General features: G+C 33.3%; 1 protein-coding gene across 2 annotated transcripts in view; it reads left to right on the top strand.

Moving 5' to 3' along the window:
• The first annotated feature begins 11,360 nt into the window (after positions 1 to 11,360).
• NKAIN2 (sodium/potassium transporting ATPase interacting 2) overlaps positions 11,361 to 18,753 on the top strand; it is a 215,116-nt gene continuing 207,723 nt past the window's right edge. For both annotated transcript variants that reach the window (XM_031968411.1, XM_031968412.1), the window contains exon 1: positions 11,361 to 11,563. In XM_031968411.1, coding sequence (XP_031824271.1) covers positions 11,396 to 11,563 — 168 coding nt within the window. In that variant the 5' untranslated portion in view covers positions 11,361 to 11,395. The remainder of the gene's footprint in view (positions 11,564 to 18,753) is intronic.

The following is an 18,753-nucleotide window of genomic DNA, read 5'->3' as shown; positions in this document are numbered from 1 at the left end:
CTGTATTGGACTCATGTCTCAAAGCATCCAGCAGTGAATGATGGATTCCAGGGATTCTTATAAGCCTCCAATGATCAGGGGAATAAAACAGGGTGGGGTTAGAGCTCTAGTGATTGGGAACTTCCGGGAATGGGCCATAATTTGGTTCTGACAGGTTGGGGGTAAAAAAAAGAGCATAAATTTCGATAAGTTGGAAGCTCCAGGAGCCACTCAGTCTAAGATAGGAGGTAGCCTCCTATCTGAGATTAAACATTTGCAATTTATGGCTTTATGGAATGCTAGTGGTCAAGACTCCCAGACTTTATTTATATCAGTCCTAATGGTCAGAATTGGGGCTGCAACCAGGAGGACTGAGGCAGAGAAATTCAGGGAAACAGACAATTTAGAGAAACTGAAGCAAAATATTTCAGGGAAACTGAGACAGAACAATTAAAGAAAACTGTGGCATAACATTGCCAATAAACCCCATCTGGTCTCTAGATGATCTCATAGAGCAAGTATATCCAGTTCATCCCAATGCTTCCTTCTTTTTCTTCTTAACTGGACACTGACATCCTCATTTTCTTCCCTGTGGAAGGAAATTGCTAATCCCGATTCTAATTTCCCCCCCAATCCCATTTCCCATTTCCTAATTGTGGTGGGTATAGTAACATCATGTTCTTCATGGTGCAGCACAGAACTCAAGTAGACATAGATATTCATACTGCCTGAATGATCAGGGAATCACAAACTATAATCTCTCTGATAAGATGATAGGCCATGTCCTGAGCTCTGTGTCTTCCTCTTTATTATTCTGCTCCACTCTCTAGATCTCGGAGCACTGACATATGACCTAATGATTCATCTTTATTTTCCTGGACCTTAGCATCCTTAGTATGGCACTGTGCCCTTGGGATTTCTGGAATTTCTAACTACCCTCCTACAATATCAAGTCTTCAAAAGCAAGAACTGTTTCAATTTTTAGTCTAATACTGAGGACAGTACTTGGTACATAGCTAATGATTAATTAATTAATTAAATAAAAATTTAATTAATTAATAATTCTTTCATGCATTCATCAATAAGGTCCGGATCCGAGAAATATACAGTCTAAAATTGGTATATGAAATCAAAAATTTAGCAGAATGGTGATTTGTAAATGACAGAGCTGGCACTATCACTTTATTCAATTACTAAAACAATCTTTCTAAAACTTGGAGATTACATGATTCAATTTAACAAACTTGACAAATATTTATTAAGTTCTATATAAGGTGCTAAATACTGCTCTAAATTCTGGGAAAATAAATAGACCAAACATAAAGAACTACTTAAAGAATAGACAAGCTAATAAAGAGGGTAAGTAGTACATAAAAATAAGTATGTCACAAGGGAGAGAGTGATAAGGGAATAAGGAAATAAAACAAATTGCTATCAGAAATTTGAGGAAGAAAGAACATCCTTATCTTGGACCTGAAAGTATTGGTGAAGAGAGATGGAGTCAAGCAAAACCACATCAAATAAATGGTATCAGAGTTGGGTTTGAGGGGTGGGAGCTATCTTGGTACCAAGGGCTGGGAGAGAAGCAAAGTTTCAAAAAATAGAGAGAATCTAGGGACAATTAGATGACAGAGTGGATAGAGCACCAGCCCTAGTATTAAGGGAACCTGTCCAAATCTAATCTCAGACACTTAGTAGTTATTAACTATGTGACCCTGGGCAAGTCACTTAACCCCAATTGCTTCACCAAAAAAAAAAATAAAAAGTCAGGGGTAGGGAGGGAAGATAGAGAGACAGAGACAGAGAGAGACAAAGAGAGAGACATTTTATTTTATCTAGAATATGGAGTCCTTAAAGAACAGACAGAATGAATAAAGCATTCATTAAAAATCTACTATTTACAAAACACTGTGCTAAATACTGGGGATACAGATAGAAAAGTAAAAGTTAGATAGTCTGGCATTGAAGGTGCCTCATATTCTAATGGAGGAGACAACTTATATAGAAATTTTCAGCTCCAAATCATTTGGAAAATTCCCTTGGTCCTCAGAAAGCAACCTTACAGGAATGTCCCTTTTTCAAATGTCTTTTCAAATGTAAAGATAAAATTATATTCATTTCCAGTATGGAACCATGGATAGTTCCAAGGGTTTTGTTGACAAAAACTTTCTTTTCTGAGTCTTTAATAGCTGTGGCTGTATCCTTCAGGGGCAATCACCAAGCTGCATATCATTAGGACTTGTTTCCTAAGATCATGGCTGAGGGCTCTAGGCTAGAAACAATTCTGTTCCAAAAGCTTTGGGTTTCAGAGATCTGAATTATCACTGTAAGAGTTTGAGGGATGATGATGATTAACTTTCTTGTTTGTAATCCACTCAAAAGGGAGAAGCATTGTATTGTTTGCAGCTTTGGATGGGGATCAGTTCTTTGAATGGATTTCCCAAGGTGGGGAATAACTTAAGAAACAAGTGATATAATAAAAGTTCTAATTGAACCCTTCGTTGTAATATTCCTTCTTTTATTAATTGTTAACCATACTTGATTGCTACTCTGAGGAAAAACTCTTCCAATAGGTATACAAGCTATGAGCCCACAACTGTGATGGTCTTTGGTCTAAGAAAAAGATGGCCAAATGGCCATTCTTTTATTAAACAATGCATTATTAATAAAATGATTAATTAATCCAGAAATTATGTCTCTTGACCTTTTTAAATGCTACATAGGGGAGAAGAAAATTGCCTCAACAATTGTAGCTATAGTTGGATGAAGCAAATACGAAAAATACTTTGAAGTTAGAAACAACAACAGGTCATAAAAAGAGTCAATTTGGTGAGGCAAGTATGACAAAAGAGTCAAAAGTAACTCAGAAATTCTGAGCCTAATAAACTAAAAGAATAATTAGTAATAGAAATAAAGATAGAATAATGGCGAATGATTTGCAGGGGGTAGCATGAGCCCAGTTTGGATATATTGAGATACTTATAAGATATATAGAGTAGCAGGTCTACATAATACTACTTATTTAAATATGGCCTAAAATATTTTTCAAAATTCATCAGCAATATAAATATTTTAAAGACAAGAGAATGTTTGTTTGTATTTGGTGAATAGATCCATTCATAATCTAAAAATGTTGCTTTGCCTGGCTCTAAGCTATAAGAAAATTGTGGCACCTAAAAAGTAAACTGGAACTTTAAGATTAATTGATACTTCATTATTGTCTTGACTTAAGACACTTTACTGTTTTCATTTCCTATTTCCATTGGTTTTAGCACTTCCAATTTCTTTCCTTTCTATTTTATCCTTCACAAAACTACCTGGATTTCCAAACTGACACTTTTATTCAACATTTAGCAAGTCTTTATTAAGTTTCTACTATATTCCATGCACTGTACTAGGTTCTAGGAACAAAAAAAAAAAAAAAAAAAAAAAAAAAAAAAAAAAAAAAAAAAAAAAAAAAGGAACAGTTCCTGATTTCAAAGAGCTTACATTCTATTAGAGGAAAACAACATATACACAGAAAAATAAATAAATGATCCATAAAAATTAGTTTCTAAGGAAGAAAAAAAATTATCATTGGGGGCATCCTTGTGTAGAAGGGAACACAAGTTAAGAATTATATAAGAGGATGTTCAGGATGGGAATGCATACCAAGTATGAAGACATATCTCCATACAAAGGCATGGAGACTATAAATTAAATGTCATACATCGAAAAGAGCAAGTAGTTTTATTAGATTAGAAAATACAGTAAGTCGAAAGTTATGTTCAATAAACCTGGAAAGGTAAACTTGAGCCAGATTATAAATACAAGTTTGCATTTTATTTTAGAAGCAATTTGGAATTATTACACCAAGAGAAGTGGAATATTTGGAACTAATTATTAGAAAAGTTGGTTTTCAGCTACAGGGAAGATGGCTTAGAGAGTAGAAAGGTTGATGTTATTGTTTTTTATTCTTCTTTCTCAAAGAGGGCCATGACATCAGGAATGTGTTGCCATGACCTGTAAGTGAATTGAATTTAAGTGAGGGAGGGCTGTGCAAAGTGACCAGCCTCAAGATCTCCTCCAGAGCCACTTAAGTCCAGTGGTAAGATATAGATCAGGACAACTACAGATGAACTCTTTGATTAGTCAGGGAGTGAAAAAACCTAAAATATGGCTACAATTTGGGAAGCTTTTATGAGGGTCCTAGTAAGAGAATAGTTTAGGAGCTGAACTGGGTGATCTCATGTTTACTGATAATTACACTATTGTCCAACTCAAAAATCTTGTTTAGAATTTTGTTATACATCTATCAACTGAGACTTAATTAAAATATTACCTAAGGGACATATCTTCTATGGACTTTGCAAAAGATGTGTCTCATCCCATTCTCCTTGGTGTTCTCCACAATTCAAGATATCAGACATCTTTCCAGATCAGCTAGGCGGAGGGGAGAATTCTAACAGAATTTTACTAGACAAATCAAATCTTAGTTTTGTCCTGTTTATGATGTTGTTCTTGTTAACCTAAATATTCAATTTCATTCTTTCAGTCTCAAGATCTTCACCTATAAAATAGAGATCACAATGGCAGGGCTGAAATGAGGAAAATATTTGGCAAATCACAAAGCACAATAAAAATAAGAGTAATCATTAAGATAGAGTTGTGTGATGTGACAGATGGAGTACCAACTTTGGAATCAGAAAGTTGGATCCTAGTTCCATGATGTAATACTCATATGATATGAGACTTAAGGTACTTAATTTCTTTGAACCTTAGGTCCTGTATCTTTAGTAATAACTAATAATAATTGCTACCATTTATATAGCACATTTAGATTTACAAAATGCAAATTTTATATTATTTATTCATTTCATAATCCTGAGAGATACACATGATTATTACCCCCAGTTAGCATTTGACTTTTGTGGGAACTAAGCTGTCAGAGGTTGGGTTCTTTGCTCACAATCACACTGCTAGAAAGTCTGAAGTAGAATTTGAACTCAGGTCTTCTTGATTTCAGATCCTGAGCTCCATCTACTGTGTCACCTAATTTGTTGCCTAGTTCACAGATTGATTCTGAGCTAAGACCATTGTGTACCTTAATTCCTGATATAAAGTAAAAGCAATCATTTTCATTTTGATTTTACAGAAAGAAAATGCAAAACAGCCAGAACTCCTATATCCTAAATCCATCTTGCTTTTCTACAAAAACCAGGTCTCTTTCTTTCTCCCACCTATAAACACATTGTGTTCTACACCACAGTGTTATTTGATGTGTTTCAGTCAGCATTAATAGCAACCTGGTTTTTCCCTCATTAAGTGTGGTGATTTCAGGAAGCCTCAGCTTGAATGAGAAGGTAGAACCCTCCTTAAGGCTATTGGCCAAAGCTACTTTCTTCAGTTCAGCTACACTGCCTTCCCTACTGTGCTAATGGTTTCTTATATAAAGTCCATGCTTAATAAATGTTTGTTAATGCTGATAATGACAGTCATAAATTCCCTTTATAAAGAGCCATCCTGGTGGTATCTGATACAACTATCAGTGAGGTGAAATGTTAGCTAAATAAATAGCAATCAAAAGGGCTAAACAAGAGAGGAGAAAATAGTCATACTGCATTCGTTCCCTCGCTGTGACTATAACCATGACTTATGCCTTAGCAAGAATCTATCTGAAATTGGAGGCATCTTTACAACAGTTAATTCACCACCAAATCCTTTTGTTTTCCCCATTTCTAAAAAAGATTCTTTCAATGCCATATAGATATATGACTTTTTAAAATGCAATTTTTAAGTGAAAAACAATGAATTACTGACAAATCTCTGATATAAAGAAAAATTATTTCTATATTACATTTTGATAATACATAATATTCAAAATTGCCTAATAGTTCAAAAAAGTCATTAAATGGGACTTTATGATTATAAGCCTTTTTCAAGAATGACTTTTAATCCCCATTGTACTAAAAGGCAAACTTGGTGATTAGAAAACTGCAGTTGAGCATTGTAAAGACAACTCTCAATTCCTGATTCAAGGATTCAATCTTCATGCTCTACTCTATGCAGTTGATACTCATTTGTTTTATCAGCTATATATAGCATATATATATATATATATATATATATATATATAGTCTCTTCCTCAATTGGCACAAGCAATAGAGTAAATTTTAGTTACATCTTCAAATAGTAAATGTTTGATAATGTCATTTTCCTATTTACTTGTCATTCACTTTTTCTCATAGAAGCACTTCTTATTTGAGGAGTCATTCAATTCATTGTTTTGATCTCCATGTATTCATCCCCTGCCTGAAGCCATGTTTTAGTGCTAATAACAGCATTTATATAAACTATCAAAACCAGTCATTTTGAAAAATGACATGGCCAATAATGGAGGCTTTGACTGTAAACTTTTGGAAGACTTGCAAGGCTAAAAGAATGGTTAGAGTATGAGATGTTTATCCCACTTGTCACCATACTGGTTTGGAGGTATAATTATAATTAAATTTAAAAGTCTTCCTATAGAGCTGTTTATAAAGTACTTTATATTTTAAATGTTTCTCATATCTAAATACATGGAAAACATAAGCTCAAATTATTTGATTTTCAAGAAATTCTCTTATTATTGAGACTTAATAATGTTCCTAGTTGAGTGATTTTAAAGCTTTTTAATAATTATCATCTCCATAGTTTATATAGGAATGGTAGAAATGAAATTTGGCCAGAGATCAAACTGTGCCAAAGGTTTCTGAAACTAACCACTCAATTATTGAAAAGAGTCAGAAATATGATTTTAAATTTATTTATTTATTAATTGGTTAAATTTAATAGGAAACATCTTTGGACACATGTAATGTGAACAAGAAAGCTTTTTTTAATTCAATAACATTCTATTTTTCTAAATATATGCAAAGATAATTTTCAATAACATTCATTTTTGTAAAATGTTGAGTTCCAAATTTTATTTTTCCCTCTTCCTCCCTCATTGCGCCCTCCCCAAGAGAACAAGCAAATATATGTTATACATGTACAATTATTTTAAACACATTTCCATATGTCTTGTTGTAAAAGAAAAATCATAACAAAAGAGAAAAAAACACAAGAAACAAAAAAACATTTTTTTAAAAAGGTAAAAATAGTATCCCTAGTTCTCCATAAAATAGTCTTCATAGTTATCTCTGAATGCAAATGGTATTTTCCATCACAGGTCTATTGAAATTGTCTTGGATCACTGTATTGCTGAGAATAGCTAAGTCTATCATAATAGATCATCTCATAATTTTGTTGTTTCTATATGCAATGTGCTCTTGTTTCTGCTCACTTCACTCAGCATCAGTTCATACAAGTTTTTCCAGGCTTTTCTGAAATCGTCCTACTCATTATTTCTTATAGAATGATAGCATTATATTACATTCATATACCATAACTTATTTAGTCATTCCCCAACTGATGGGCATAACCTCAATTTCCAAGTCCTTGTTACAACAAAAAGAACTGCTACAAACATTTTTGTACATGTGGTCCTTTTCCCATTTTTATGATCTCTTTAAGATACAGACCCAGTAAAGACACTGCTAGATCAAAGAGTTTCCACACTTTTTTAGCCTTTGAGCATAGTTCCAAATTGCTCTCACAACATAGCAGAACATAGATTAGACTCCATATTTCCAAGCCTTTAAAAAAAAAGTTCTTCTTTTCCTGTTTCATATTGTATTGTCTTTTCTTTTTTTGTCTGGTATTGCACAATTTTAGAGCCAAGCTATCATCTGCTATTAATCTAGTTCAAACACTTCATTTTTTTAAAGTGAAGAAACAGAGGTTCAGAGAGGCCCAGCATTAGATAGTTTACAAGACACAGAACTGAAGCTGTAATTCACGTTTCTGCTTCTCAAAGCTTGGTGCTTTGTACCTCACACTCTGCAATCAATCCTTTAACAAGAATTTATTATTTTTTCCTATTACATGCCAATCAACATTCTAAGTGCTAAGGTTTCAAAGACAAAAGTGAAACAATCACTGATGTTAAAGAGCTTCCATTCCAGTTAGGAAGATCACATGAACATGTACAGTTACAGGACATACACAAATCCAATATAAGATAAGCTTGAAGAATATGGAAGCAAACGAGGCATCAGATAAAACCTCCAGCAGTAATAGGATTTGATTTGAGCCTCAAAGGAAACCAGGAATTTCAAGATCCAAAAAAGCCAGTGCTCCTTATTTTTTCCAAGGATATTCTATTTAATCCCTTGGGAGTCCCCTAATAACTTCTTTTGGGAAAAACCGCTGTCTTTCAATTCATTACAGAAAATAATCACATAATACAGAAGGCAGTTCCTATTCATCTCCAAGATTGTCTCATCTTGTTTCCCAAAGGACAGTTTCACTATAAAAACTATATGGTAGAAAACACTAAGTCAGTTCAGATTGTATAAATTTCAAATTCAATTCTGGATGGTTTACTTTTATTTTAAAGTTTACAGACATAGAGTGACTTGTTCAAATCTCACTTTTCATACACACACACACACACACACACAATGTGACTCTAACAAATCACTTTAAGCCTCAGTTACCTGGATAGGATTTACTGTCAAAATTGAGCAGTTTAGTCTACATTGGCAAAAAGCATGCTGAAGAAATTATAGCTTTTTCTTGCTATATTTGAAAAGAATTATGATCATAAAAATTAACTGCTAAATGTGCACACAGTGGTCCCTTAAGTGTCCTTCAACTTTTATTTACAAGGAGCAAGAAATGCTTTTCTCCCTCTGTGTGATATGATATCAATCTTGAGTCTATCTCATGTGTTTTCATAGATAGTAGAGACTTTAGAAAACATCTAGGCCAGCTTTTTAGTTTACAGATGAGGAAACTTAGGTCCTGAGAGATGAAATGATCTGCAAGACATAGAAAACCTCAATAGCATCCAGTTAGAATCCAGGTCCCCGCTGTATGTGCACAAATGTTTGTGGCAGCCCTTTTTGTAGTGGCTAAAAGCTGGAAACTGAATGGATGTCCATCAGTTGGAGAATGGCTGAATAAATTGTGGTATATGAATATTATGGAATATTACTGTTCTGTAAGAAATGACCAACAGGATGATTTCAGAAAGGCCTGGAGAGACTTACACGAACTGATGCTGAGTGAAATGAGCAGGACCAGGAGATCATTATATACTTCAACAACAATACTATATGATGACCAGTTCTCATGGACCAGGCCATCCTCAGCAACGAGATCAACCAAATCATTTCCAATGGAACAGTAATGAACTGAACTAGCTATACCCAGAAAAAGAACTCTGGGAGATGACTAAAAACCATTACATTGAATTCCCAATCCTTATATTTATGCACACATGCATTTTTGATTTCCTTCACAAGCTAATTGTACAATATTTCAGAGTCTGATTCTTTTTGTACAGCAAAATAACGTTTTGGTCATGTATACTTATTGTGTATCTAATTTATATTTTAATGTATTTAACATCTACTGGTCATCCTGTCATCTGGGGGAGGGGGTGGGGGGGTAAGAGGTAAAAAATTGGAACAATGCTGTAAAGTTACCCATGCATATATCCTGTAAATAAAAGGCTATTAAATAAAAAAAAAAAAATAGAATCCAGGTCCCCTCAGTATGGCAGTCAGCCAGGTCATTGAAATGATCAAAGATGAAATTTAAATGTTTACATTTTTCTCCAAAATAGCAACCACTTTGCTTTGGGATAATTCTACTTTCCATATAGATTTATTGTCCTAAAAATTGTCATTTATTTTCATAAATTCACATTTCTGGAACAGCCAATATATGCATAGCAAGTGGTTCCTCTCTATTCTGGTTATATAGAATCTTCCCCTGTATCTATGTCTTTCCAAGACATACCCACCTCAATTCTGTCATTCGATTCTTTTTATGTAATCTAGCAAAAGGGAGGCAGAGACAGGAATTAGGAGATTTGGTTTCTTATACTGAATCTACCTCTTATTATGAATAAATTCAGTAAAAGATTGAACCACCTCTGTACTTTAGTTTCCTTCCATATAAAAGCAAACTCTTATTTACTACCCTATCTACCATGCTTTTAAACATCTAATGTCAAAATATTTGTGAAAACCTGTTGAAAAAAATGGTTGTATAATTGTAAGACTTATAGTTCTTGGTAACAACAATAATGATGATAACTTTATATTCTTACCATTTCCCAAATTATAGAATATCCACACATATATTTCTAAAAAGGAGTTTCTAATTCTCCTTTCTTTCTCTCTCTCCCTGTTTTTCTTTCTTTGATTCTCTGTCTCTCTCTAAAGGAGTTTCTAATTCTCCTTTCTTTTCTCTCTCTCTGTCTCCATCTCCCTCTGTCTCTGACTCTTTTTCTGTCTCGTTTTCACTGTCTCTCCATCTCTCTCTCTGACTCTCTCTGCCCCTCCTCAATTAGTCACTCTCATTCAGTCTCACATACTTTCTGTGTATGTGTGTATGTGTTAAGTCTTTTCTATTTTTTCCTTTATATATTTATCTATTTGTGAGTACCTATAAGTTCCTAAAAGATAGTGATCATGCCATCCACTTCTTTTCTACTTCCCATAATATATATATATATATATATATATATATATATATATATAATCTATATCCAATATATAATCCTTCATCTAAAAATAAATGTTTACTGATCAAGATATAGCTTCCATCCTCATGAAGATAGATGAATGCATCCTAGTTTTTTCTTGAAAAGAAAGTAATGGCAACTCCTATATTGGGAAATGATAAAACTTTTGCTATGGTCAGTAATTGTGTAAGATACTAAAGAGGCTGCAATGGTAAGTCTGAGTCACATTATTTGTGAATTCATTTGAGAAAGCTATTATCAGTTGTACCATTAGTCATGACCAAATGTAAAATGACCCTGAATTTCCAAAAAGAATTAATTCCAAATCAGTTTCTTTCCTAATTTTCCCCCAAAGTACTTCTGAGAAAGGAAAGGCACAGAAGTTCCATAACAAAATGGAATTATGCCAGATCCAAAATGTTAAAACTGGTTCAATGGTCACACTTTGAAATCTTTAGGAGTCCCAAAGTACTAATGCTCTCCACTGCTGAAAGCAATGTAAGATATGGGAATTTTTTTTCCTGCTGAGCCACTTCTAATACGATATTTTTCATTGCACTTTGTCTGTCAGACAAATCTTCAGAAGTGGAGTCCACAGACACATAATCTTTAAGTGGAGCTGATCGCTTTTTACTTTTGATACTTCCCTCTTCAAAATTATGGCTGAGATCACCTCTCACAGTGGATTGGAAACAAACAAACAAACAAAAAAACAGTTATCAACCTAGAATATGCAGACTAATGCTCAAGAAGTAATTCTCTTCCCTGTAAATTATCTTCTTACAGGAAACAGATCTGATTCTGACTTTTAATATCTCAATGCACCGTTCTTGGTGGATGGAGAATGGCCCAGGATGTACTGTGACATCAGTGACTCCAGCCCCCGACTGGGCCCCAGAGGACCATCGCTATATCACGGTCTCAGGGTGTTTGCTTGAATACCAGTACATAGAAGTGGCACACAGTTCTCTTCAGATCATCCTTGCAGTAAGTGCTAATAATATTACTGCTGGAATTTTCTTCTTGCCTTACTTATTCATTGTTTGAAATGGATGCTTGGGGGCCTTTTTTTCTCTGATATGACCATCGGTGACTCTTTTAGATGGGATTCCAACTGATACATAGTAGAATTAAAAAAATCCTTTTCATATATTCCTGTGGCTAAAAAAAGGATACAGTTCACATCAACTACAAAGGAAAGATACCTTAGAAAAGGTAAAAATATATTGGCACTGGAATAAATAAAAGTAATTTTCAACCAACATCTCTATTCATGACTAGGAATGATAGCTAACATTTATATAACATTTTGGAGTCAGAGAGACTCATTTTCCTAAGTTCAAATCTGGTCTCAGATACTTACTAGCTGTGTGACTCTGAGCAAGTTACATAAAACTATTTGCCTCAGTTTTCTCATGTGTAAAATAAACAAGAGAAGAAAATGGCAAATCTGTCCTTATCTTTGCCAAGAAAATCCCAAATAGGGTCAATACAGCATAAGATATGACTAAAAGTAACTAAACACCATCAAATAACACTCTGTAGTTGTAAAGCACTTTATCTGTGCATCTCCTCATTTGTTTCTCATAACTACTCTGAGGCAGATGCTATTAATCCCTTTAGGTTGAGTGGGAATGTTGAGTCACACAGCTATTGAGCATTTGAGGGGAAATCTGACTCCAGGTTTTCCTGACTTAAAGTTTGGCACTTTATATAACACATTTGTCTCCCTAAGACAGCTATTTGAATAACATTACCCTTTAGTCTTAGTAATGGTTCACATTTACAAAGCAGCTACCTGACAATTCCTGTAAGGTAAAGAATAAAAGTATTATTATCCCCATTTTGGGAATGGGGAAAACTGAGATTCTAAGAGCTCTGGTGATTATCTAGTTGCATAGCTAGTTTTAGAAGCAAATTTTGTATCCAGAGCTCCCGGCCCACCAATTGTCCCATTGGCCATGCTGCTTCATGTTACTGAAATCCTACTAATGAGCCATACTGCTTTAATAGGATAAAAAGCACAAAATGACTTTTGAATCTTGCCCAGTGGGAATAAACACACAGTGTCTGGCTGACATCTTTCTCTAGCCAGTAAAGTTGAGGTATGTATTGCCCTGTCACAGAATTTTCTGTAGAATGTTGATTTCTGAGTTAGGCATTTAGAAAGAAAAATTAATTCTTTCAAACTCCTCAAAATATCATTTAGGGATATTCTGAAGGTATTATATCATATAGTTTTTTCTAGAACATTCTGCAAGTAAACATATCATCAATTATTAAGAAAATTAGGGAAAGTGAAGTGTGTATTCAATTAAAACATTGAGTAATTTTCAAATAAGTAAATCTCACTCTGTTTTCTTTTCTGAATGTCTGAATGGCAAAATAAGTAGTCTGATTTAAATGTAAATAAGTAGATTGGAAATTGGTTCCAGAATATAATAGTTTGAAAAAAAGTATTTTATTTTGAACAGGAGAATTCAAAGATATATTGAGTATTAAGGAAAAACTATATATCTTGAATGTTGTGTGTTAGCCTATGGTGATCTACAAGTAGGCGGACACCATTTTTCATGAATGTTAACTTTCATTGACTACTGGCAGATTCCTTTTCAGGGACCCTCCTGCATATCTATAATATAATCTTTAAATCAATCATTAATCACTTATTAGGCCCTTATTATATGCTGGACATTGTGCGAATTATTAAGATATAAAGAAAGACAAAAGCATCTCTTGTCTTGATGTAGGTGACATTCTCTTGTCATATGAATCATCATCCAGTCAGTTTGCAGAAAGAAAGAAATAATTAAGAAGTTAGTAGCCTCTCTGTGACTGTTCTTAATAGGTAAGTAAAATGAAGCCACACAGAAGTTACTGAGTATAATTCCATCCAGCTTACCACATTTAGTTAATATCATCTTATTTTTAACTCCTGCCTTATCTACCAGTACCAAATATTTGAAAAAAACAAAATCTTTACTTTTTATTTCTTTAGGGACAACCTCAGAGTTCTTGCCACAATTTTTCTCCTACTAGCCCCCTAAGAGAAATTGTTTATTCTTCTTTCATCCAACCATGAGATTCTTTTGATATCTTTTGTATCTCTACCTAAGCATCTATAAAATTACAAACTGAATTAAAATATAAGATCTCTTTCATACTTATAGGGTTGCTATGAGATCTGAATGAAATATTTGTCAAGTACTTTTAGCACATAGTAAGTTTTAAATAAATACTCTTTCCCAACCCATTTCAGATACCCTGTAATGTTTAGTCTAGCACTATGTACAAGACAAGCACTTATTAAATATTTAAATGAATGAGTGAATCCAACTTAGAACTTAGTTTACAAGGTATTAGTCTTCTTAGTTCCAATCTTAATCCCCACTCTCTCCAATTCTTTTTTATCATTCATTCACTTTTTCTCTTTCACATTCCTGCCCTTTCAGTAAGCCTGTTATGCTATTGTTTAGCTTTCTGACAATTAATTTTATCTCATTGTGATATTATGTTCACATAACCTGCATTTGCATCTTGCATTATACACAAGACAGATTCTGTCCACATTCAAGAGAAGAAAGGATGCTAGTGTGATGCATGTATAACTGAAGTAGAATCCTTTCAATCATATAACCATCAACAGATCAGAAAATCCTGCAAACATTCTATTAAGATATCCCAAGTGTCATCTTGGATTGTAATGACCCAAATCCAAGAGTGAGTCCAGAAGCATTTTCCTAGCTTATCACTTCAGATTCTATAGAAATCCAGCAAAATGTAATCCTCTTAAATTTAGGGGAGGACAAGTTTATTTGATTCTTTTTCCTCTGATTTCCTAATACCTAGCACAATGTTTGCAGGTTCCTTTGAAAATTCATTGGATCTATGATTTCATCAATGTGGATATCTTCTTCAATAATGTGTATTGAAACCATCTATACTTCATTCTGTACTATACTTTGACTTTGCCAAATAGAGTCTGCCAATATTCTGGGGGCATTTTTTTTCTATTTGTACCCACATCTTATTGAAGTGGCTTAATAAATGTATGTTGAATTGAATCGGTCCCAATTATGATAAAATATAGACCTATGTAAATTATTTTGAATTACAAATAGTTTGCGTGTAATGAATGTTTGTTAAATGAATAAAACTGAAATATTCAAATGTAAACTTAGAAAACAAAAAGACGTATAATAGAATAAAAGGTAGGTGAAAGCAAATAGCTTATTCTTCACATTACAAAAAATATTCCCTTCAGTATTTCTCCAAACAGTAAACCTTCTTGTATTGTTTTAAATTATTCAGTTTATCAAAATTTGACAACCTTAACTTTTGAAATGGGAACATAAATATGTATATGTGTGCATGTGTATGGTATATGTGTGTATATATGTGTATCTATACATATGTCAGTATATTGGTAAATATACAAAGTGTTTTTAAAAGTCTTAGTATAGTTTCAAGGTCTAATAGTTTAATATTGCGAAAATCAATCCTTAAAAATCCTAAACAATCCTAAACTTCCAATTCATGCATTAGAAACAGAATATGAAAATAGAACTTCCATACTGTTAGTTTCCATACTAGTGAGTTCAGTACATGGCAAACATGTTTGTAGTGTCAAGACAGAACAACAGCTGTCTTCCTTAGATAAGACCTTGGTTTACATGTAACAGAAAAGGTACAGAATGACAAGCGAGCAGATTCTTTCCTAAATATCTCAAATGTTTTAGCAGCCTGTGATTTTCTTCTCTTAATACATGTAATGATAGTCCTAGTTATTATGAACATATAAACTGCACAGATATGTTTGCAAAACAGTCATTCAACAAGGTAGCTTTGGTATACATTTCCAGAACATCAACAGACAATGTCCTATTTCTTTTTGTGACTGGAGAAAGAAAAAGGGAAAGTAGAAAAAAAGAAAAAGAGAGACAGAGTCCCAAATAGGCAGGCAAATAACAAACCACAGCTAGAACCTGGGAGATCTTCTCATGAAGGGAACAGCTAACCATTGAGTCATGATGGTAATAAATGGGTTGGAGAACAGCAGTTACTTGATATAACTGGGTACCAGGAAATATCAAAATGTAAGCAGTATCTCATATCTCAACCAAAGTCTGAGCATACATTTATCCCTTAGAAGTCAAAATACATTAATCATTGCTTTCCAATCTCTTTAAAGAAAGTCACCAATTTGTCCAGTATGATATAACAATATAATAAACATTCATTAAGGAACATCCTCCATTGGCTGGAGGATTAGAATGCTTGGAGCAGAGCTGTATAAACTAAGTCTATAAAGTTGCATTATTGTCAGGTTATAGAATGCTTTGAATACCAAGCAAAAGAACTAAATTTGACTCAAAATACAACATGAAGCCAATGAAAATAAAATTCAGTGAGAACCAGAATGGAATAGATTGCTGGATTTGGTATCAAAGAGATTTAGATTCAAATCCTGTCTGTGATCTTTACTAGCTATATAACCAGAAGCAAGTTCTTTAGGCTCTGTAAGCCTATTTCCTTTCTTACAAAATGAGGATAACAGTATCTGTATCATCAACTTCACTAATACTGTGGGATTCAACTGAGATAATCTATGAAAGGTGCTTTGCAAACCTTAAAATTAGATAAATGACAACTGTTGTTATTAATGAGACTTTCCCTTCTTTCCTTTCTGGGAAGCTGTGGGAGGGATAAAACAAAATCCTCCCAGATCAAATCCACTACTTCCAATGAAGGTTCTTACCTTGTGTACAATATTGGAACACTACTTGCTAAATCGCTACTCTCATGTGCTAGGGAAATTTAGGAATAAAGTCATAGAAATCCTCACCCTCCATGTCCCACTCTATTTTGGGGTGCCAAATTTCACTTTCAGAACCAGCAATATCTGGCCAAATCTACATAAATAAGTGGGAATTCATTAGAAAGTACTCTATAGGAGGATCTCTTAAAATTTTTCCACTCATGACCACTTTTTGCCCCATAAATTATTACACAACCCTATCTCAAATCTGAGCTGAAGTATTTCTGGAGGCATCCATGCATGTACACTGCAATATGCACATGATGTGTGCTCAAAATCAAGGTTATATTGAAATCATGCAATACAACACAAGGAAGCACTGCCAAAAATACTTTGGATTCATTATGCATTTGATTTTGAATTTTTGGTTTTTAAGTTCAAAAACCTTTTACTATTGCCAAAATTTTTGCAACACCCACATTCATTTTTGTGACCCCATATGAGTTGTAACCCACAATTTAAGAAGATTTACTCTATGGGAAAATAAAATAAAAATGAAAAAATAAAATAATGGGAAATTTATAAAAAGATAATGCTTTTATTCAAGGTGTTTTTGAGGTTCTGTATTGTAGTCCATAAATAATTATAATTAATTAGCACAATACTTTGCTAATAAGAGATTTTAAATGGGGAGCTATCTACATGTTTCTAGTACAGTAAACAATAAGAATTTTATTGTGTACTTTTTATAATCTCAGTATCAGAAAAGCAATAAGGAATCCAATTAAATCATAATAGAGTATGTGTCTATGATTACATATATATGTATATATAATTAAAGGCTTAATTGGTTGTAGATAAGTTACTTTAGTTTCAATTTACAGTATTTTTGTCTTCTAAGAAATTGTTGGTCAGTAGCAATTACTGAGATATGAAACTGTCCTGGAACATATTTAGATAATAATTTCTTCCTCTCAAGAAAAGCAAAACACAATATTACACTGTAGAATAAGAAGAAGTTATTTTCTGGTGTTGTACAATAGATGTTGCATTTGCAAGGAAGAATGTAAAGAGGATTTATAAGTACAGAGATATAATGAATGGAATAATTTGTTTAGTATGTAATACTAGAGGAAAAAAAGAATTTGCCAAAATGAGCAAACACATTTAAGCTAAACAGTATTTATACAGCATTGAAAATATTCAATTGTTATGTTCCTTCTGCACCTTTGCATTTTACTGTCAATGAAAATGTGATTTTAAAGTCTATCTACTTTTCTCAGCCATACAGTTCTTCCCCTCCACTTGTTATTTGATATATATTTACAATTAGTCTTTCTTTTTTCTTTTCTTCTCATTCTACAATTGTCTTTTTTAGGCCAGGTCCATAACATTGTGATTTCTGCTTTAACATTTTGTATCTTGTCCTTCATACGGAACTCATAAATCTGGAGATGCATGTGGTTCATTCATATACTTTCAGTATTTCTATTTTCTCTATTAGAATATTGTATTATTCTAGATTCTATAGGGGGTATAATAATAAATGTGGACCTTTTGATAAATGATAATTGTAAATGTGTTTTCACAGTCATGTCACTAAGTATCTGGTTGGCCCAAAATAAAAGGTAAGAAGAACTACCAGACTGGATGGTGAGAATCTCTACATGAGTAAAGTACTGGTATTATTTCTAAACGGGCTGATACATGATGTATTACAGACATAGATGGATGATTTGGGTAGTTCCCACATCAATTACATGATTATATGGGGAAAAGCATGTCATTAAGATAAATGTTTGTATAGGTTTCTTGGGGGTAAGAGTGGTTAAAATCAAGACTCTCTAAAACATTAAAATACTGTTTTTGGGTAGAAAATCCAATTTTTGTTTTATTTTCCCTTTCAAGAGGAATCTAATTCACAAGGGAGACACTGTGTGTCTTTGGCACTATAAAGGAACCTGAGAAATGGTAGGATTAATCAGAGAGATAGAAAAATCATATTAAGGTTTGGTGTGTTACTGTTTTTTCTCCTGGACTTCTATAAGTGTTTTTTTGTGTGTGTTGTCTTCATTTTCTACAGAAATAATTAAATGTTGTCTCATACCTAAATACAGTATTACCTTTAATGCTTAGAAAGGAACTGGAGGCTGTTTCATTCATATCTATAGATACCAAATGAGTTATATTTGCAGATTTCTATGAGCAAATTTGTGATAGGAGAATATCAACCAAAGAAAGAATCTTAGTTTATTTTTCTGTTTTGAAATTATCCTTATAGTCAGAATTTGTTCATGTAATTCCAAATACTGGATATTGGGGATGCTGGACTAATGTCTGCACATGAAGAGTTTTAAATGGAGCTACTTGGACATGCCTTTAAATCTAAATCATTCTGGTTTTCATTGAACAGTCAATA

Source organism: Sarcophilus harrisii, chromosome 4 (genome assembly GCF_902635505.1).
Source record: "Sarcophilus harrisii chromosome 4, mSarHar1.11, whole genome shotgun sequence".
In the NCBI taxonomy this organism is placed as follows: domain Eukaryota; kingdom Metazoa; phylum Chordata; class Mammalia; order Dasyuromorphia; family Dasyuridae; genus Sarcophilus; species Sarcophilus harrisii.
This window is presented reverse-complemented; position numbering and strand designations above follow the sequence as displayed.